Source organism: Pholcus phalangioides, unplaced genomic scaffold, assembly GCF_987345545.1.
Source record: "Pholcus phalangioides strain wild (caught in Gottingen) unplaced genomic scaffold, Ppha-v1.0 ptg000007l_1, whole genome shotgun sequence".
Lineage (NCBI taxonomy): Eukaryota > Metazoa > Arthropoda > Arachnida > Araneae > Pholcidae > Pholcus > Pholcus phalangioides.
This window is the reverse complement of record NW_028301600.1, coordinates 45,119,603-45,132,250: the sequence shown is the minus strand read 5'-3', so window position 1 is coordinate 45,132,250 and position 12,648 is coordinate 45,119,603. Positions and strand designations below refer to the sequence as shown.

General features: G+C 34.8%; 1 protein-coding gene across 2 annotated transcripts in view; it reads left to right on the top strand.

The window, feature by feature from the left end:
- Positions 1–1,673: 1,673 nt before the first annotated feature.
- Positions 1,674–12,648, top strand: part of LOC149085352 (tau-tubulin kinase homolog Asator-like) — an 86,560-nt gene continuing 75,585 nt past the window's right edge. Inside the window, exon 1 of one of the 2 annotated variants that reach the window (XM_089233314.1) lies at positions 1,674–2,222. In XM_089233314.1, the coding sequence (XP_089089440.1) occupies positions 2,218–2,222 (5 nt within the window). In that variant the 5' untranslated portion in view covers positions 1,674–2,217. Of the gene's footprint in view, positions 2,223–12,508; positions 12,647–12,648 lie in introns of those variants that run through there. The other variant, XM_089233315.1, reaches the window with a different exon arrangement.

The window sequence follows — 12,648 nt, the reverse complement described above, 5'->3', positions numbered from 1 at the left end:
AATGCTTGAATCAATGCTAGTGATCCCAACTAGATGAGATTCTCTGAACTCCAACAGCGTAGAATCATCGAGTCGCGCAGGTATTTGAAAACAAAACAATACATTCAAGGATTTCTGGCATGGGATGGATTTGGTTATAATCATATACGACCCAATGAATAAGCTCTAACATAATCCCAACATAAAAAATTCAATCTAGAATTTTTGAAATTTTTACTTAATCGCATAACCTTTTTTAATTCTTCATAGAAACACTTGGATAGTTATTACTTTTGAGTTTTACGGAAATCATATGGAAGCAGTAGAAATAAAAAGGAATTTTATTGTTTTTCTTTTTCCCATACGAGATAGTAATTAAATATGCTCGTTTTATGATCTTATATTACAGTAAAAAGAAGAATGAATGCACAAGGTATCCTATAAATTCGTAAACTGTTTAGAAATTCCTAAAAATTGAAGGAATAGGTGTATTTGAATGCTGTTTGTGAAAAGGTTATTCTCGCAAAGGGGAATTTTTCTTAGTACAGAAAAAGTTCAGATTTTTGTCGACAGAGGGCTCTGCACGAAAGTAAATCACAGGAAATGTGGAAATCAGAGTCCTACAAAATGCAGGGTGTACGATTAACCACTCATTTGTGAATTTTCCTGTTACTAGTGCTTACTTAAGATTTTCATTGTGATGTTGACATTGGTGAATGAAGCACTATTGGTGAAGTTGTTTTACCTCGGCCACAAATCGCCGGCTGAAGCTTCACGAACGTTTTCAACGTAGTCGGATACTTTAAGAATATAATTTGTGAGTTATATGCTACTTTCTCATAAACAGTTGTTTTAGAGGTCCAAGATAACTTTATTATGAAGCTTTGCAAAGTTTCAAAACATAAGTTTGCTTTTGAACATGAATATGTTGCATCCCAAAGAAACAAGCTCACTATGACATCCACAAGAAAAAAAGAAAGTTAAAGAACAAGTGAAGAAAGTTATTTCGTTACTCAAAATTGAATAAGAGAAAAATTGTTTATCTGCGATTTCCTCCAAAAGTACGAAGCCTTGTCTGCCTCTATGTAGTGCCGCTTCTGCTGATAGATAAAAATAATAATTCATTTCGTTTCAGAGGCTCTTGTTTTTTTCTTTAAAAAAAACATACAGTGTAATACACATTATCTTTTGTAAGATCGCACCTTTTTGATTAATTCTGCATCTATTCCTTTTCGTTTCATGCCTCACATATCTTCATAGTTGATTCCCCTTTTCTTGTAAGTTCCTCGTTAAGACAGTTTACCCTACACTAACATTAATATTGCGGTGAAGTCTGAAACATCAGAGACAACGAGCAAAATCCTTCTTTATAAGTGGTTACGACAGAAGGCTATTAATATTACTCACACACACAGTTGTAAGAATTAGCAACGTATTTAGAAACAATGGTAATTTCAAGAATCGTGGAATTGTTTTAATATATAGTTTGTTACTCTGATACCTTTCACGCGTTTATTTTGAGGTAAACATAAGGTGACCCTGGTAAGAAAGAAAGACCAGAGTCACAATCGTCAATATCTTCTTTTCCGCTGAATTAGTGAGATGTCGCGCGCGAGTTGAAAAGAAAAGCCTGTTTATATCTTGAAACTACTCCTCCTCATTTTTTTTAACATTACCCTATCCCCACTACCACCACTAAACAAGATTAGCAGTCTTCCGGCACATGGCTTTTGCGGCGTCTATAAACAGTGTTGAAGATGGGGTCGTAAAAGACGCGCTGCGAGTCGGAGAAAACCACGTGAAACTTCTAACCGTCTCGTGAGATGCGGTAGCTCACCTCTTTACAAAAAGAAACTCGCTTCTACTGGCAAACGTTAAAATACAGACAAAATATAGAAACATTTTGGAAAACTTCGAAACCGATTCGATCGAACAAGCAGTGAACATCGATCAAAATGAATTGCTTCCGACATCAATCGAACAACAGACTTTTACTGGATTTCTCCTTGAAGCATTGTACATTCGAAAAGCATCGACAATTATGACATTTTACTACTGTGCACGTGTAAAAATTCCAAGTAAAATGTGTTAAAAAGGAAAGAAAAACTTCACAGAATTGAGAATGTCTATCAATGGTTAACTGTTGTTTATAGTCTGAGGAGCCTTGTGAGAGCAGTGATCGACTAGCTTATAACTGTATCATATACTCTTTACTTGTCTCTCCCTTTCTCTCAAGCTATGGGGTAAGTATATTCATCAAATTATTAAGTCATTTTCTATGCATGAAATATAATCATTTTGATATTTATAAATGTTTTTGATATTTGCTACATGCTTTTAGTCTGACGATAGAAATCAGTATTTGTTACGTATGTATACAGTGATCTCTCACTTATCCGTCGTTGCAAGGAAACAAGAAAAAAAGATGCATAAGTGAGAGAGGCGTATAAGTGATAATAGCCTTATTATGTTATATCTTTGACCGGGAGTGCAGAAAATTGTTTTATAATTGAGAGAAACGAATAAGTCTTTGAAGGACACGACGTTACCATAAAACAAATCTAAAAAGTTGAAAAGAGATGGGATAAATGATTAGGTTTTATAAAATTATGGGACAACTTTAAAAATAAAAACCTAAAGCCTAAAAAGTAACATAAAGCTAAAATTCCAGGTTTTCGTCTTTAATATTCAATATTTAATGAAATCAAGTTGTCATACTGTATGTATATCAGTGTTTCTTAACTCTTAACCTTTTTTTATATAATTTTATACTGTGGCCTCCCTGTCTTTGCAAGGGCTCCCACATCAGGAGCTATCTCTTTCTACTTATTAATAAAATTTATGGATATCCTGACTTTCAGGCAAAATATTCGTCAATTTTCTCTTATAAGCTTCTGCAGATAGTTCTACTTTAGATCCTAAAAGTAGCCACCCTTTTTTCCCCCCACCATATTTCACTAATAAAATTTTTCAGATGTCTCTGGCTCCCTTAATCGCCTGGAATGGCTCCTTTTACCTGATTTTCACCCGTGTCCACCTAAGAATATGAATTTCACCACAAATTAAAATCCTTGCTATATACTGTTGAATAATAAAAACTAAACTGGCATGTTTGGCGAAAGCGATTACTACGCAAGTTGTTATTAACCCTTAAATGGTCAATTTTTTTTTCGAGCTGATAATTTTTTTCATAGTTACTGACACGTATTGAATACCGGAGAAAAATCGTCTAAAAAATCTATTTTGAATTTTACTATTTTACTGCCTGTACAGGGCCTTAGACGTGCAAAGCCTAAAAAGTTTTTTTAAGCATTTCGTAATGCAAACAAAACATTTTAACAAATTAGCGAAATCACACAGCCACACATACTCTGCAACAAATGAGGAGTTGTAAATATAAAATAGAAAGAATATAGACTCACAATGCAAAATCGATTCTGAATTTTTATCCTCAAATTTGCTGCAACAATAAACGTTTGAAAACCCTTCGCATGTATATAAAGTTACGCATTTAAGAATATTTAATATATACTGGTATTAATACTAGAGGGCTGGGAATCGATTAAAATTTTTAACTGGTTAATCAAAAAATTTTAATCGATTATTAGAAAGATTAATCGAATTTTAATCGAATACTTTTAAGTAGCCCCTATATGGGGGTCTGGTATTTATTACTTTATAACAAACTTATTAGGCAACTTTTTTATATTAACTGAGATGTGCTACGAAAATGTATTTTATTCATTTCTCTCTCACTCACCTACTTTTCACTAGATGTAAAAAAATATTAGAATAGAGATCATCGGTTCTCAACCTTTTTTGACTCGCGAGCCCTTTCCGGTATATAATTTCTATGACCGAGCCCCAATGGACTATTTTTTATTCATCAAAGTTACTGACTTATTTTTGTTACTTAAAAATATTTATAATTATTTTTTCCTTCAACTTTACTTCTTTTTTTTTTCCTCGAGTGGCCGCGGAGCACCGGTTGAGAACCACTGGAATAGATTAATAAATTAAGGCTCTATGCTTTTGAAGTGATGCTGAACATTTTCGTCAGATCCTGGAATTTCTTCACTAGGATCTTGTCATTTTTTTAGAAAATCAATCATTTTAGGTTAGTGACTAACTTCGAAATTACTTTCAATCTTCATATTATTACTTTTTTCCTCAGCAACTGCTCTCAAATTTTACTGGAGTGGAGGGATGGCTGATGTTTCCTAAATACGAAAAATGCTGTTTATAATGGAGACAACAAATTTCGATCTTGTCTTCCAAAACTGAAAATAACTAAAAAATAACATCTATCAACAAACCTTTAAAACTGAAATCATAACTAATATTTTCGTTGAATCGACTTATATATTTCCCCCATGTCGAAAAATTTGATCAAAATATTGATTCAAATATTTTCAAATATGGTCACTCATTTAAAATGTTAAATTTTAATCGGATTAATCGAGTCTATCGACTCACCTAAAATATTTTTACAATTGATCGATTAACCAACCCGATTAATCGATTAATTGGACCAGCCCTAATTAATACGCATTTTCTCTCTCTCTCTAACATGCGATGGACGAGTCTAGAGTCAACTGAGTCTATAACCAATATCTCCAAATACCTCAGTGGTATCTATGAGGTATTGGTCTAACGCAGTGATTTTCATACGGAGTGTAGGTGAGATCAGTCAGGGTGCCAAGATATTCCTGGAATACAATTATATATTGAAAATATTAATTAGAATAAATTACAAATACAAATATAAAAACAACGCCACAACAGAGAGAGGAAAAATGCCCAACGAGGTGGCTGATAAAAAGATTCCCATCTGGTGATTTTTACTGATTAGTGCATAACTTCACTTTAGGGTTGCTACTGAAGTACCTCAAGATCTATCAGGAATGGTGATAGATATTTCATGTCCCAATCTCATTCTTAGGGGAATTTCCAGTAAACGAAAGTCCTGTGGTCCACCCAGCTGCGGATCCAGAGGGGCTAACAGTCCCCACTGAAACAACACCCAGATAATCTGAGAAGAAAATAATCTGTCCCATAAAATATAGCATGCATGCAAATCAATACTTTTACTACACATGTCCCCCCCCCCCCCAGCATATTGCCCTCGTTCCACGACTGGATTTAATTGATATATTCTGAATAAACTGATGCGTTTTTCTGATTGAAGTCCTACAACAGGATCAGTTTAGTGGTATCACAATCATGTTATGCACTCGAAGGCTGTAATTCTACAATGCGCTTTCATCAAATGTGGATTTACGTGACTTGATGAATTTTTAATTCGATCGAAACAGCAGATGGTAGTAAATTGAAAAGTTTGAAGAACGTTAACTCAGAAAAACTCTGTAAAATATCTAAAGACGTTAATTAAAAAAGTTCATGTTCAACGACCTGATCATCCATATATTCTCGTATGGCATTAGAGTTAGTATTCATGAAAGATTTTAGCATACTTGCTATCGTTGTTTTAACTTACTAAAATTAATTTCAATCTTAAGCAACAAAGGAGTGATGTATAGAATGAGAATTTCTTCTGTTTTTTTTTTCACTTTAAAAAAAAAGTTCCGAATTTATCCTATACGAAATTTTTTTACTAAATTCTGAATACTTTGTGCTGTGAAATGGTTGTATAACGGCCGTATTCACCGACACAGTTTACACTACAATAACAAGTTAAAGAATTATAGATCGAAACGGATTGGTTAGAATCCTGAATTTAATCAATCCGTTTCTATCTCACCTCCTTTCACTTGCAATTGTAGTTTAAACTGTGTCGGTGAATACGGCCGTAAAAAAGAAAAAACAACTTTTACGTCTTTTGAAATTTGATGTGCAATGATAAATTAATTTTTGTCTAACCGATACACAGAATATTAACATCTTATTTTATAGATAATTTCAGACGCAAAAGAAAAAGAATGATGCAGCTTTATTTTCCATGTTGACAAACATTTGCCATGACCTCGACCCTGGCTGAAATTGAATAGTTGCTGTTTCCGTGATATAGACAAAGAATAACTAAAAGACAATGCAGATATATCTATAAATTAAACATTCCAAAATTGAGATGTTCAATGAATTTATACTTGATCAAAGATGTTAGAAATGACATTGGTGAATAAAACTTAGGAAAAAACTTTTCATATATATATATAGACAGAAAAAAAAATTATTTACTCTCTCTGTATATATTATTCCTGAAATCACACGCTAATAATGATAAGGAAATAAGTCAATCTGTATTACATTTTGAAATTGAGCCATTTTTGAGAAAATGTTGCACACATTTTAATACATTTTTCACAATCATGGGACACGTGATGAAATTCCTTTTATTTTTATGAGTATAAATACAAAAGCTAATGGGATCAAAACAAAGAGTATCAAGTAAACAAGAGCATACTCTCTGCTCTAGAATGATTTTGCTTTCGGAACAGAGGGATAATTGTCCTCCGGTATCACCCAGTTAAGGTAGTCAAGAACATAAGGTGCCGACAAGTCTGCAAGCAAAAAAGATTGATTAGTCTGTTAGTTTAATTAGGGTAACACAGACGACGGGAAAGAACAGTTTTGAACAATCAGTGATACTAAGAAACGAAACTGTTTCAAAGTTGTTGACATTCAGAAAAGTTTAAGAAACGGAATAAACAAACAAAAAAAAAAAGAGATCAACGCATCCTTGTTCGATGTTCTGGATATTAGCTTTGATTAATGCGGGAATGCGACATCATTTTTTTTAATATCAGAAATTGAATTGTGGGCCACATTTTGTATTAACACGTAATATACACAGAACACAACTTGAAAAATGTTTTCATAAACTTCACAATTTCTACGTTTAGTGCCCAATAAGTGTTAAGATAATACTGTACAGGGCCGCAACTAGATGCTTCGTCACCCGGGGCAAGTGCGCATTTTGGCGCCCCCCTTGTATGTTGAAGCAGAGGTTTGAGAATAAAATTTGCTCCCTCTCTGGTCCAGCGCCCGGGGCATGAGACCCGCCTGCTCCCCCCTAGTTGCAGCCCAGATACTGTATATCGACAAACTAAAGGCGGGTGTGACTGAGTGACTTAATGAATGTGTGTGTTTGCTATGAACTAAACATATACAAACATATACAAATACAACGCCACAACAGGCAAATTGCCCAACGAGGTGGCTGACTTAAGAACATCATGGATCCCCGAGCCATTTTTTGGAGGCCCTACCTCCAAAGATTATACGAAGTGTTTACAACGTAAACCCTCTCACGGAACCCTTGATATTTATAAGGCTATTCCGTGGAACCCTTGATGATAATGAGGCTGTTCCACGGAACCCAAACCAATTTTTGAATATTTCTTCAAGGAAAAAAGTGTGTCTGTACTGAAGTCCCAACAGCATCATAACCTTCGACTTTAAAGAAATAATTGCTAAACCTATGGACATTAGGCACTCATACAATCTTTTTCTCCTCCTGCTGTAAATAGTATATATAGCCGAAATCTTCTTCTGGTAATTGCGACAAACCAAAAATATCATCTTTAGTTTGGTTCTTACAGGAAAATGATTTTTTTCTGGCCTAAAAGACATTGGGGAAAAGAATCTTCTATCTCTGGAATGTATAGGTGTATACTTTAACCGTACCCGATATATGTGTGTGATATGCTGATACAATCAAATTCTATTCAGGACAAAGAGCGTCCTGAATTGCTTACATATGAGACAGATAGAATACTTGTTTAACATGGAACCTTTCTAAAATACATTGGTCAATACGATATATTTTGACCAATATTTCAGATATAACTTAGAAATAAAAGATTCCGAATAGGGTATGTAATATTTATTATATGTATGTATGTATTATAGCCACGGAGCAAAATGAAAGAGGGCTTATGCACCACCACCACTTAATTTACACATATTTACTGTCATAAATTATTATGCCAGATCTTATCGTGGAAGCCCCTATGCAAATGAGGTCCCAGTGTCGTGCTCGGGTGGGACTCGTGCGTTTAAATGGACATGGGTGTCCCATAAAGTACATGTAAATTCGCGAACCATTCCTTCTAAAATGAACGGTTCGCGAGTTATTCCATGATAAAGGGACTTTCCTAAGCATCCCCTGTAATCTTCTTAGAAACATTCATTAAGTCATTCAGTTACAAATTGGTTGATCAGTTACATTGGAACATACTTCCAATAGGAAAACGTATCCAAATAACGTGTAGACCTCAGATATGCCATTCATATTGAAAGGGCTTATATATTTATTAAAATAAAATAAATAACTTTTTATTTGGTCACTGTCCTAAAAGACCCAATTGAAGGAACTTGATGCCCTGTCTTTTTTGAGCCCAAGAAAAAAAGAAACTTCCATGATTTTATAAGTGCAATTTTTACTTAGATACTTGAATTCAAATATCTCTGAAAATGAAGGTAAAAATCGCATAAAATAATGGAAAGCTCATTCTACGCTTCATATGCTGTTCTTTTCTCTCATTTGGAGCAAATTTCGAATTCAAATATCTCAGTGAAAATTTCACTTAAAACATAGGAATTTTTTTTTTGAGCTCAAAAAAAAGGGATATGACTTTCTAATTGGATATTTTAAAACAGGGTGACCAAATAAAAAGTTAATTTTTTTTTAAATTTAATAACTATACAACCACTTGCATTACAAATGACATATCTGAGGTCTACAAATTATTTGGATATATTTTCCAATTGGACGTATGCCTATAGAATAAACGGTTCGTCAGTCATTCCAGATAAAGGGATTTTCCTATATGCAACTTGTATAAATAAGTTCCCGTGGGGAAAAAACTGCCTTACGATGACATTCAACTGTTATAAGTAAATATTTTCTATTATCAAAAAATATAAGTTATTATACTTTTTTCATCGTAAGAATACTTTTTACTACAGTACAGTATTATTTATTTCAACTTCTAGCTTATATTAGTTGAATTGAAATTAATGTTCAAAAAATTGTGGTTATTACCAAATTCTGAGTAATGTAATCGGTAGTTACCATTTGATACATTCTGATTTTAATATACGAAGGTTCATATGAAATAGTTAAACATGAGTAATTCAAAGTGTTTTTATCCGTCAATCGAATTTCCACTGATCAATTTCTCAAAGCATTACCTATTAATCATTTGTATAAACCAACTTCAATGAATGATTATGTATCCAATGCACTTTTGTTTTCCTTAGCGGACATTCATTACAGTAAAAAAGTGGAAAAGAGAAGGCATAAATTCACGGCTTCCTACTTCATAATGTTTTTTGGAACGTAACCAACAAAAAAAGAGCGCTTTGTTAGAAGCGGGCTTCGACCTTCGCGACGATCCAAGCTAGAAAAACACCTGAGTTAGCACGTTTCAAGGAGATGGAGACTAAAAGAACTTAATTGTTATACGATTAAAAAGACAATTTACTTTTCCTAGCGTAACGTAGACCAAGAAGAAAAAAATTGCCAACATTTTCCTCAGTTGAAAAAAAGCCTTACGTAAGTTGATATACGTATATGAAAATGATGAGGATGTTCATTGATTAGCAAAAACAAATTTTTCCTTTTCAATTCAAATAGATGTCCAAGTTCAGATGACTATGAGACACTATTATTGTAGGGATGAAGTCAGGAAGAATTCTAAAGAGTATGAGTGTTATTTACACACACGAGTTTTTTTTGCCAAGTTCATTTCTATCTTTTTTCGATATATAACAGTGCCAGCATCGTTTTGTAAAAGGTTTATATATATATATATATATATATATATATTTCAGTAATTAAAAAAAACACTACAAATTGAACTCAGTTATTTTCTTCTTTTCTTCATCTTCAAAGCTTTCTTTCCAGTTTTGTTTTGTTCTTTTAAATAGGACAAAAATAGCAACATTTAAAAGCAAAACAACAGAAAAAAAGATCGAATCACTTGACGTACTTTCCATGAGTACCATTGTTAAAGGTCAAAAGATTGACATATGGCCTCCCTTTACGAACTAAATTGGAAACTTTCATTCGGTTACTCAGCTGAGACTAGGGAATGAAAGGAGGACATCTGATAAGTTCATATTCTACCGTTGGCTATGGATCAAGTCTTGTAACAAATCGAATCTTTATCCTTTTGTTTCGACTGAGTACCCTAGTGAAGTCTCAAGTGGAAAAGAAGTGAGTTCTTCCTGAGTCGGTCAGGCATTTTTCATGACAGAGAGGGAGAGTAGGAGTCGTGCATGATGTTGTTTAATGGTATTTTTCCTAGAAAGGAGCTCCTAAAAAAACCGATCAACCTGAATATAAAACCTGATAATATAGACGCCTTACCCTAGTACACCTCACAGTTATTACGTTGTATATTCCCTTCCCTCTTTTTTCAATCAAAAGAGAAGAGTTGGTCTTGCAGAACACTAGGGCTCGTGGAAACTTAGGCTGACTTATCCACCATTTTTTTCCGCCTTTTGTGCAAAAAATGTGACACCAGTATTATCGCTACAACCAATCGCTGTTCCCTATAACTGTCTTTTTTTTCTTTTTTTTTAATAATTAGATGTCACTTTGGACAAAAAACTGGTTTTTTGCGCTAAGATGGAGGACGATTAATCTACCCGGTATTCCAGTTGACTTACTCAAAGCTAGTGTTACCAGACGTCCTCCTTACGTTTTAGAAAATTCACCCTTTTGTCCTCCTTTTCAGGTTTCTGACATTATTCTTTTTCTGGGGAAAACTTTTTCCCCCTCTGAAACATATCTCTTCATTGACATGTGTGTCCCCCCCCCCCCACACACACACATGTTTACACGCTTTGAGCAATCACCTCGAAATTCCCAGAATACAAGAACCCAAGTTACAAGCAGGGCAGCGGATCAGTCTTAACGCATGGGCCCACCCGGGCACAGCCCGAGGGCCTCAAAAGAAAAAGGTTGTTGTTACCTCTGTCACATTTAAAAACAAAGAAAACAGGATGCAAACAAAACTCAATGCTGATTCCTAGTGGCGCTCTCTATTGTGAAAATTGGGAAAAGTGACGTTGAAAAGGATGAGCACGAAGGCGTCCTCCTTTCTCAGTTTTCGAATTTGGTAACCTTACTCAAAGCCAATCAAGCATTTTACACGTTACAATTTACAGTCAAGGTTGTCTGAACAAAATTAGTGATCCGAGAACGGAAAAATATTTCTAAATCTTTCACACAAAAATTGGCAATCATCTGTTCATCAATATTTTTGTAATCGACCTCTTTACCCAGTTGCTGATCGTTACTTCAATGTTGTTAAAAAAAATTTCGCTCTACTTTACAAGCCACAAGTTTGAATCACTTTTTTACCGCCTGATGACCAACAGAGCACCTACCAATTGTTATCTTCACAGAATTAGTCAAATAAGTTAACCTAGCTGTATCTGTGGCAACAGTTATGAATCTAACAATCATTTCTTATTCACGTATCCTAAATGGTCAATTTTTAGGAAATGTTTTCTTCCGAATACAGGTCTTGGTAATAATCAGACACCTGACTGACACACACTCATTGAAGTGCCTCCAGCACTTTAATCAAAGAATTCGAAATTTTCATGAAAAAATATAATAGATTTTGATAGATATCGGCTGCCTTCAACTTTTCTCTGAGCTGAGATTTTTTTTCATCAACTACCAGTTTTTCTTTCTTGGTTGATGCCGAGATTGTTTCTATATTGTACTTCTTTGTTCTGCACAGTTCTGACCTTCCTGACCGATTGGCAACTGTTTTTGTACAACATTACTCTCTGAAGATATGAACTAAAGTAGTCCTAGAGCCCTCAGCAGGCATAAAGGCCGTTCTGTATCTGTCGTTGAGGCATCTTTGAACATCTGTAGAAAATTACTTTTTGAGAAAAACATTGAATTGAATGGTCAATAACGAAATTAAATAGAATATTGGAGTAAGAAATAAGGAAAATAAAAAATTCTGAATTAATAAAAATTTTCAGTGATTTGGAGACCTTGGTCACATTAGCTCGCCCATGGCCCTCACAAGAATGGGGCTGACAGATCTCCGGGATGATTCTCATTTTTTTTTTTTTTGCGCTATAAATTAACTATGAAGGGGCCCGTGAAAAGTCTAGCCTGGGGAACCGCCAGATATTTCACTCTAGGGGTCCTGCTCCAGGATGTGGGGACCATGGGCTCATTCATTGCGACGCCACTTGCGACTATGATTTCCTGAAGATGAAATCATAGTCTAGTAGTAATATAAAGCACACGTGACGGAAAGCTGGACACCGGAACCTGAGAGCTGTGGCTGTTTGAGGCCCCTCAATAATTAATTAATATACAATTCAACTCAACACTCCCCCTCCAACATAAGGGCTTGAGTCCCGTATATACGGGACAACTGCCAACTTTCAGCCCCCCTTCATTTCGGTGCCTTCGGGCGGAAATCTTCTTGCCAAAATCCAAAGAATGCGACCCTCAAAAGCATGCGTTACGTCATCGTCTCCGTTACCTGATGTCCGGTTTTATATACGAGATGATGATAATTCTATGGCAACGACGCACCGCACCGCTGTATATTGTACTGGGATGAGCTTAAATGTCTTGGGTTATATTCGAGTGATCCGCTAATTAAGAGACAGTGATGCGACGATCATTAATTAAGTTTTTCCATTTCAATTAACAAAAGT